Source organism: Brassica oleracea, chromosome C4 (assembly GCF_000695525.1).
Source record: "Brassica oleracea var. oleracea cultivar TO1000 chromosome C4, BOL, whole genome shotgun sequence".
NCBI lineage: Eukaryota > Viridiplantae > Streptophyta > Magnoliopsida > Brassicales > Brassicaceae > Brassica > Brassica oleracea.
Genome location: NC_027751.1, coordinates 53,322,983 through 53,332,887, shown reverse-complemented (window position 1 = coordinate 53,332,887; position 9,905 = coordinate 53,322,983). Strand labels below are relative to the sequence as shown.

General features: G+C 34.6%; 1 protein-coding gene across 1 annotated transcript; it reads left to right on the top strand.

Moving 5' to 3' along the window:
• The first annotated feature begins 6,608 nt into the window (after positions 1–6,608).
• Positions 6,609–9,905, top strand: LOC106336736 (CDPK-related kinase 3). Its single transcript, XM_013775666.1, has 11 exons — positions 6,609–7,323; positions 7,807–7,937; positions 8,082–8,123; positions 8,195–8,303; positions 8,391–8,469; positions 8,533–8,829; positions 8,901–9,010; positions 9,096–9,203; positions 9,270–9,332; positions 9,419–9,586; positions 9,665–9,905. Exons 1-11 carry the CDS (start codon positions 6,778–6,780, stop codon positions 9,800–9,802), a joined length of 1,791 nt encoding a protein of 596 aa, XP_013631120.1. The 5' UTR covers positions 6,609–6,777; the 3' UTR covers positions 9,803–9,905.

Genomic DNA, 9,905 nt, shown 5'->3' with positions numbered 1-9,905 from the left:
AAAAAAAATTATTCAAAGTAAATTTTGAAACTAAAATATTTATTTATTCAATATGGTTTATAGTTTAATTTAGAATGATATATATTTTAAATCTTAATGATTAATTAAATTAGACTTTTATTTATATGATTTTGTAATCATTTGTATTTTGTCATAACAAAAATTTTAAACCATGGATCGCAAAATTTGAATGTGAGACTTTTAACAGTTTTAGTAATTTATAGTCGTTTTTTAAAATTCAAAATATAACATATACATAAAAATCTAAATTTTTATAATATGGTTATTGTGATTTTTAAAATTATTTTAATAGTTTAAAATTAAACAAATTTGATAGAAGATACATTATTTTTTTTATCAGATCTTTATTATTCAAAATCATTAATTATCATATATATACTTTAGCCACATTAAGCAATTTCGTAATCTTTATTTAAGGAAATAATAAATGAAATTTATAATGAATTTATGGTTAATTTAATAAAAAGCTTATTATATAATTAGATGAACCAACATATTTCTCTAATAATTCTAAGAATCATCATAGTGATGACATGTGGTTACAAAAAAAAGCTGTAATGTTTCACAAATAATATATAGGGGATATGATACGAGGGAGTGAAGCTAGTAAATTGTGGTCAAAGTTGGCTCCATTTAAAGAGTAAGTTTCAACTAATTAGACAATTCTGTAGTATACAAATAAGTTTCAAGTAATTAGACAATTCTGTAGTATACAAATCAGCAGAAACAAATCTGACAATCTGTGGTATAATTAGAATTCCCCTTAATGATAATTTTGCATCTTATGTACTTATTTCTTTTTAGCAAACTAGTGTTTGTCTTCTTCTTTTTTTTAACAACTACTACTGTTTTTCTTATCGTGTAGATTTTCCCTAATATTTTTCTTTTGAAACTAAGATTTTCTCTAATATTCGATGGAGTAAATCGATTAACGTATTCTAATAGTTATCATGATGCGTCTCGTGATTAACTATTCTTTCAGTTTAGTTACAACTTACAAAACTCTACATATTGTAAAAGAGAAAATATCCATATCGAGAATGTAATGTATATGCGTCTGCTGACATTATCAGATGATTCCAACAACTCCACAAAACGCCGGCCCAAATGTTCGACTGCATGCTTCTTGCAGAAGCAAAACTATGATATAGATCATTATTTAAGTAAATATGCATATTTATATACAAAATAGAACATACACGCTTGTATGTATCCAAAAGGAGTTGGAATAATTATTTAGATCTATAGTGACATGACTACATAGTCGTATGATAGTTTGATAATGTTAACTTCAAAGTTACTCTTAGATTCTTCAATTGTTTCGTCACTAGAGTTTAATGTTAAGCTATATGGACTTCCAACCTAAAACCAATTAGTGATAAGTGGAGTGACCCATCTATCTTATATATTAATAAAGATTCCTTCCAACTACCTATGTGGGACTTTTGTCCCTAATACGCCCCCTCGAGATGATGGCTCTTTAAGCGTCAATCTCGGAATGTTTGGGCAAGGATCGAGGGCCAACTTTGGGCCGGGTCGATGTGGATCGGGTTGGACTGCGTGGATCGGGCTCTGATACCATGTTAAGCTAGATGGACTTCCAACCTAAAACCAATTGGTGATAAGTAGAGTGGCTCATCTATCTTGTATATTACTAAAGATCCCTTCCAACTACCGATGTGGGACCTTTGTCCCTACTATGTTAAGCTAGATGGGTTTCCAACCTAAAACCAATTGGTGATAAGTAGAGTGGCTCATCTATCTTGTATATTACTAAAGATCCCTTCCAACTACCGATGTGGGACCTTTGTCCCTACTATGTTAAGCTAGATGGGTTTCCAACCTAAAACCAATTGGTGATAAGTAGAGTGGCTCATCTATCTTGTATATTACTAAAGATCCCTTCCAACTACCGATGTGGGACCTTTGTCCCTACTATGTTAAGCTAGATGGGTTTCCAACCTAAAACCAATTGGTGATAAGTAGAGTGGCTCATCTATCTTGTATATTACTAAAGATCCCTTCCAACTACCGATGTGGGACCTTTGTCCCTACTATGTTAAGCTAGATGGGTTTCCAACCTAAAACCAATTGGTGATAACTGGAGTGGTCTATCTATCTTATATATTACTAAAGATTCCTTCCAACTATCGATGTGGGACCTTTGTCGTTAGGTGTCGTGGCAACAACCTTAAACCAAAACCACACCAACTACTGCCTAGAGAGACAAGTGCCCTTTTCCATGTTTCGCTTGATTTAATCCTTAAGCTACCATTGATTAATTAGTTATATTGCTAATGCGTTTCAGTTATTATACATAATATATATATATATATTGACCGAAAGAAACCAAAGTTTTATGATCAGGTCGATAGAGTTATTTATAGGGAAATTTGAACCAATAACCAAAAAAAATAAAAAATTCACTAGCTAACCATTTCTCTCTCTCCTCCTTTTTCTTCCTATCTCTCTACCCTCTTATTTATATACTCTCATTATGTTTTTTTATGGATGCTGCTGTTGAGGTAAAGTTTATGAGTTATATAATTCATGTTGACCTTCAGGCTGGTTGAAATTAGGCCGACATTGGGCTGGCATATTTCCCTTTGGACATTTAGACATTGGTAACGATACGCTGGGCTTGACTGTTACGGTCTAAACCATTCAGATATATTAGGATTTTCCGTGGAAAAAATATTACGACTTTCAGCAATTCAGGATATTATTTTTATCACGTTTTTCACACCCCAATCCCCAAATATACACATAAATATATATACTACACCGATTCTTTTAAAGTAATATACTAGCAAGACTGTAATAATATATGTTTAAAAAAAATTGCGTATGTTCTAAAGGAAAAATCGAAATATTCATTTGCAATTTAAAAGACGAAAATACGTACCCTCAAACAATAGTAGAAGTTTTGTCATAAAATGATATGGTTCAAATCCCAAGATGTATGGATTATAGAAAATCGTGTATTAACATAGACTAGTTTACATACTTTTTTGATATACTTCAAATTTTGAATTTCAAGTGTTGATTAAATCTCAACGTACGTATTCTACCAATCAATTGGATTTTCTAAAAGAAATATATGAATTGGCGTATAACTCATTTAATTAATTTTTTTAATTGGCGGCTTTTAATATATTGTGTAGTATACTTATTGGCTTGTTTGATGTGTACTATCTAAATTAATAAGCCGAAAGTTATGAAAATTCACATGTTTTAAATATTTGTTAAACTGTTGACATAAAATACCGATATACTAAATTAAAACGATTGGCCGTTGGGCCATTGAGATAAAATCGAATGATGAAGACATCTACGAATGTGTATTGGATGTCGAACGAATATACTTAAAATTTAATACATGTGTTAATATTTGTCGAATATAAAATATTTATCTTGTTTTCTACTGGATACCTGTGATAATTTTTACTAATTGTATTTCTAAACCAAACGAGTAGACTTAAATTCCCTGCTAAGTTTTTTTTTAAAGGTAATTTATTATGATCTTACAAATGATATGAAAAAGATTACATAGACGATTCGACAACCGACAGTATTACCTGTCTTCTGAAGACCTACGTCTAACTGCATTAGCCGTCCTATGAAGATCTTTATTATGATCTTACAATTATGATATAAGAAAGATTACATAGACGATTCGACAACCGACAATACTACCTGCCTTTTGAAGACCTATGCCTAATTGCCTGAGCCATCCTATGAAGATCCTTATTATGATCTTACAATTATGATATGAGAAAGATTACATAGACGATTCGACAACCGACAATACTACATGCCTTCTGAAGACCTACGTCTAACTGCATCACCTGAGTCGTCCTATGAAAATCCACGTCTGGTAAGATTTACTTGCACCATGTTGAAGATCCCTTATAAATCTTTATTCCGTAGTCTGCATAATTGTTTAATAAATCGCTATCTCCGGGACTTAAAACCTGGATTTCCTGTGATCTACAATAAATTACATAGTCTGGGATTCGAACCTCAGACCTGGGTGTAGAAGCTTTTAAACCTTAACCGGCAGGCTAAGTTGCTTCGCAAAACTATATAAACTTAAACTTTAAATTGAATGGTCTACATCGTAGTTCGATGTTATGTATTTCTCAACCTCTTAAATTATACCTCTGTTCAAAAACACGGCCGCCTAGCCGTCTAGGCGGCCGCTTAGGCGCTATTCGGAGCCCGACCGTGGCGATTATGACCAAATCGGTCACGCTAGGCGCTGGGCTGCGTAATATCCACGTAAACCACGTAATAAATTTTGAACTAATAGACTTACAGTGGGCTTTATGGAAACCCAATTGAAAGATACGATGAAAGCAAATCTAAGTGACTACTTATAGGCATCTTCACATCTTCTCTCCTTATGTTTAACCGTGACAACATCAAACACCAATAGACCACGACATGTTTTGATGTTTATACATATTTTGTTGTGTATATAATCATACTTTTAATAGATAATAAAAATATGACATTAACAATGACTTTTGTTAAACCAATAAATATAAACTTCAATTATAATATACAAAAAAACTATTACATTCTAATATATTTATATTATATATTTAATTTAAATATTATAGTAAATATTATAATAATAATAACTAGTTCCCGCGTATACCCCGATTAATCCCTGATTTTTCGGTAACTCGTTAGGTCCGGTGTTACCGTCCGACTAGCGCCTAGCGTAGTTTCGAACAGGGAATTATACTATATAGTAGACTTTTGATTTGACTTTGTATATAAAATAGTCTCAACTCACAACAATGATTGTGTATATTATATGCGAAGTAAATAAACAAGTGTGAGGTTGCTGGACTAAGTTAAACTCGGTTCAATATTTAACATCATATATGAATTAAATACAGCATGTGACCTTGTTGGATACTCCGAGTAGCCAACCTTACTTTCTTTAACTCGATTCATTTCCGCACTTACAATTACTTTCCTGTTATGATCTTGTCAGAAAATTTGACATTCATCTCATTTGTTCTACTATTTAAACTTATGATCCGCAGTCTGGGCATGTATTTATGTAAATTCTGCTATTAGTATTGCTAAATTTCTGCTGATACAAACAAACTGTTTTAGTTTTACTTCTAAACTTAAAATGGTCTTAGTTCAAAGATAGTCTGCCTCTCACCTACTTGATAATAATGTTTGTGTTAACTCTCTTCATGCCCATAGACGTCGCTTTTCAAATTAATTACCACTAATATTTAAAATTTTGTCAGTATCACTTGTCTAAAATAGATATCTTTTCGGAAAAAGAGTGTACTTAATCTGAATAAAGTTTATAACTTAAGGCGTATATAAAAGGGATTATTTCCAAATTCAAGAAAAGCTGTAATCACGATGTGTGATTAATTCTCAACAACAATCACATTTCATTTAAAAGGTGTGAGAATATTTGACTGAACGGCCTATATATTGCCATGTAGGGTAACGTACTCCGTATTTTTTCCTTTTTCGAACTTTCGGACCAGGTCGTAAGCGCATCTTTTATCCAGCATGAATAGTCCGTAAGGAAACTCCGTTTTAATTGCATCCAATAACACAAAGTTACGTGACCATTAACAAATACGTTTTTCTTTATAGAACCGTTTTACTAATTAAAAATGGGTAAAAATCTCTTAACAAAAATTTAAAGGAGCCAAAAAGTAACAAAAGACAAAACAATTAAAGGATAAAGGAAAGTGTAAAAGAACTTGTACTACCATATAATTTTAAAAGAAAAAGACATAAGGACAAATAAACACTAGTATTTTATTTCTGACAAACGATATTTCAAGTCATAAATGTTATAGCTAAATGCTACCAAACTAGCCAAAATTAGTGAGCCTAATGATGATAATAACCAGAACCAAAGATCTTACATATTGAATTACGAATATATTGATTCAAGGCTATCCAACATATTTGTTGTATAATTTATCCAATGTATATATGATCTAAATATTAATAATACCAACATCTATTATATATTATATATTACCTATAACATGATGTCAAACTATTGATTTTTCTAATTTTAATAAAAAATTTATAATAAAATTAATTAATTATCATATTTGTAAAAGAAACAAATGAAATTAAATTACATGCCTATAACTTCATAAAAATTAAAGGGATCAAAATATGTATGAATCTAGTCCAAACTAAACCAGCCAAAAATGAGTATGTCTAAAATCAATTTTATCAAATTAAATATCTAGATAGAATAAAAAAAACTCTTGCTCAATCTCCCAACCTCTCACTTCACACCAAAATAAGAAGAAGAGAAAAAAAGTTTTATTGATCAAAATAATACACAAAACAAAAAAATAAACTGAGATGCAGGATTAGCGGAAGTATAGTTGTTGAACGTAGAACGAGTTGAATAGTTCGTTCACACATATTAAACAAAAAAAAAATCATCAAAATCTCCACCGTCCATATAAACATCTCAGATTTTAATCCAACGGTTATTACCAAACCAAAAAAAAAAACACCACCGTCCCGTTCCGTTTCGATTTGGTTTCTCTCTACCTTCTTTTGTCTCATTTTAACACTGCCTTGTCGTCTTGTCTTTCTTCTTCTTCTTCCTCTCTTTCTCATTCCTTTTGTTTATCGTTTTCCTCAGATCTCTCCTCCTTTTGATCTGATCCCTCCCTACCAAATGCCTCAGATTTGATTTCTTCAATTTACTGTTAGAGTAAGTTCGCAGCAGCAGAGATGGGGCAATGTTACGGGAAGGTTAATAACCAGAGCAAGCAGAATCTCGGAGGAGACGAAGCTAACACCACTACTTACGTCGTCTCCGGCGACGGGAGCCAGAATCAGCCTCTCACTCCTCTCAGAGCTAAGAACGCTACTCCGGCTAGGTCATCGAATCCGAGCCCATGGCCTAGTCCTTTCCCTCACGGATCCTCGAGTCCTCTCCCTCCCGGCGTCTCCCCTTCTCCGGCGAGGACTTCGACCCCGAGGAGATTCTTCCGGCGGCCTTTCCCTCCGCCGTCTCCGGCGAAACACATTAAGGCGTCGTTGATAAAAAGGCTTGGAGTGAAGCCCAAGGAAGGCCCAATCCCTGAGGAGGGAGGAGGAGAGAGTGAGCAGTCGCTGCTTGATAAGAGCTTTGGGTATGGGAAGAACTTTGGGGCCAAGTATGAGTTGGGGAAAGAAGTGGGGCGAGGGCATTTTGGTCATACTTGTTCTGGTCGTGGGAAGAAGGGTGAGGTTAAGGATCATCCTGTTGCTGTTAAGATCATCTCCAAGGCTAAGGTCTCAATCTCCACATCCTTCCTTTTCATCTGTAATTGAGCTAAGTGAAAGTGTGTAGATTCTTGGGGTTTGGATAATGAATGTGGGACAGTGTATTGTCTTTTTTTTTTCTTTTTGTTTCTTACAGTAGATTCTCTGAGAGCAACACTGTTGTCTTGTCTCTTTAGATAGGAAGATTGTTTTGTCTGGAAGTGAGTTGAGTAGATGAACTTTTGTTGATTTTTTCTGCATTAGGATATGATTGCCATCAAACAATCTAAAGTGTGAGTTTTTATATTATAGCAGCGAAGCTAGTCTGTCACATTTTGATTTTACTTAGCTGTCTAATATGTTATGGTCTTCCATGTAATATTTGTTTGATTGATGACAAATGTAGATAGGATAACACCCTTTTGTTTGGATTAGGACATAATGTGGAACTAAGTATTGGGGTTTCACTTTGGAATCCTTGTGACTGGTTTTATCTTTCTTTTGCATTGGCAGATGACAACAGCAATAGCAATTGAAGACGTTCGGAGGGAGGTGAAGCTGTTGAAATCATTATCTGGACACAAACATCTGATCAGATATTATGATGCATGTGAGGACGCCAATAACGTATACATTGTCATGGAGTATGTCTTTGTTTCCCATATCATAACACATATTATTCAATCTTAGCTTACTTATATGTAATAAAGAACATTGCCATTTATTGGAATATATATTTTTATGAAAACATTACTTAAAAGAATCGATGTTTGGTTCTTTTTGTTCAGGTTGTGTGAAGGTGGAGAGCTTCTAGACAGAATATTAGCAAGGTATTATATCATCTGATTGCTCTCTTAGATTCTCTCTACATCATCTATTCATATGCTTTCTCTTGTCTCAGGGGTGGCAAATACCCAGAGGAGGACGCAAAGGCTATTGTCGTACAGATCCTAAACGTGGTTTCGTTTTGTCATCTCCAAGGAGTTGTCCACCGAGACTTAAAGCCAGAGGTTCTATCTTCTCTCAAACCTCCTCTATACACCTCCACCACCAATAATCAAAATCACTAAACTCTCCTGTTACCTTTGTTCAAACAGAATTTTCTATTCACATCTAGCCGCGAAGACTCAGACTTGAAGCTTATTGACTTTGGCCTCTCAGACTTTGTCAAACCCGGTAAGATTTTTTTCATACTTGAGCCTTCCCTTGTTGCAGCCTAATATTTAGTTTTTGTTACAGATGAGAGACTGAATGATATAGTTGGAAGCGCATACTATGTGGCGCCTGAGGTTCTACACAGATCATACAGCCTTGAAGCTGATATATGGAGCATTGGAGTTATTACATATATACTCTTGTGTGGAAGCAGGCCTTTTTGGGCACGCACGGAATCTGGAATCTTCCGCACTGTGCTGAGGAGTGAACCGCACTACGATGACTTGCCTTGGCCAACTGTTTCACCGGAAGGTAAAGAGTTTGTGAAACGTCTTCTCAACAAAGACTATAGGAAACGAATGTCTGCAGTTCAAGCTCTGAGTAAGTTTCTTTCTTTCTCTAATGTGTTACCCATACATTACAAAACTGATGAGGTATGTTTTATTTCTTAGCTCATCCATGGTTAAGAGATGAGAGTCGTGCGATTCCTTTAGATATTCTGATCTTTAAGTTGGTCAAAGCCTATTTGCACGCAACACCTCTTCGACGTGCTGCTTTAAAGGTAACCACCTCTCTTCTTTTTGGTTACAAGATTTGAAGCAGTGATATGTTGGGTAATTTTTTTTGGAAAAAAATAATTAATACAGGCTCTAGCAAAAGCATTGACAGAGAACGAGCTAGTCTATCTTAGAGCACAGTTCATGCTCTTGGGACCAAACAAAGATGGAAGCATCTCCCTCGAAAACTTTAAAATGGTAAGAAAGGCCTTTGGTTCTTAAAAAACATGGTCACATCGGTTTAATAAGCTCATTTTCTTGCAGGCGCTTATGCAGAATGCAACAGACGCAATGAGAGAATCCAGAGTTCCTGAAATTCTCAACATGGTTAGAGGACAATCAATCTCTTTCTTTGACTCATTTAGAACACAAATTTAGCTGGAGGTTTTTAAAATGGATGTGTGTGTTGGCAGATGGAATCTCTAGCGTATAGAAAGATGTTTTTCGAAGAGTTTTGTGCAGCTGCGATAAGCATCCATCAACTAGAAGCTGTTGAATCTTGGGATGAGATTGCAGCCGCTGGTTTTGAGCATTTTGAGACCGAGGGAAACCGAGGGATCACCATCGAGGAGCTAGCAAGGGTAATGAATGATGTTTAATCATGTTCATTCTTGGTTTTGTTCTTGGGATCTAAATTTCAAACCGGTTATTTTGAACAGGAACTGAATGTGGGAGCGTCTGCGTACGGGCACTTGAGAGAGTGGGTAAGAAGCAGTGACGGGAAGCTGAGTTTCTTAGGGTTCACTAAGTTCTTGCATGGAGTTACTCTTCGTGCTGCTCACGCAAGACCTCGCTAGTCCTTTATTCTTTTTTTTAGTTTTCTTTCTTCTATTATTTATTTTTCATCAAAACAGATTTTATTATAGACTTCTTGAGAGACGTAAGGGGTATTTTCGTCCG

Bases quoted from the DNA above. Each gene is read 5' to 3' on its own strand.
- LOC106336736 (XM_013775666.1), top strand. From the start codon at position 6,778: ATGGGGCAATGTTACGGGAAGGTTAATAACCAGAGCAAGCAGAATCTC. The intron at 7,938-8,081 runs GTATGTCTTTGT...CTTTTTGTTCAG, and splicing joins AACGTATACATTGTCATGGA to GTTGTGTGAAGGTGGAGAGC. The intron at 8,830-8,900 runs GTAAGTTTCTTT...TTTATTTCTTAG, and splicing joins GTCTGCAGTTCAAGCTCTGA to CTCATCCATGGTTAAGAGAT.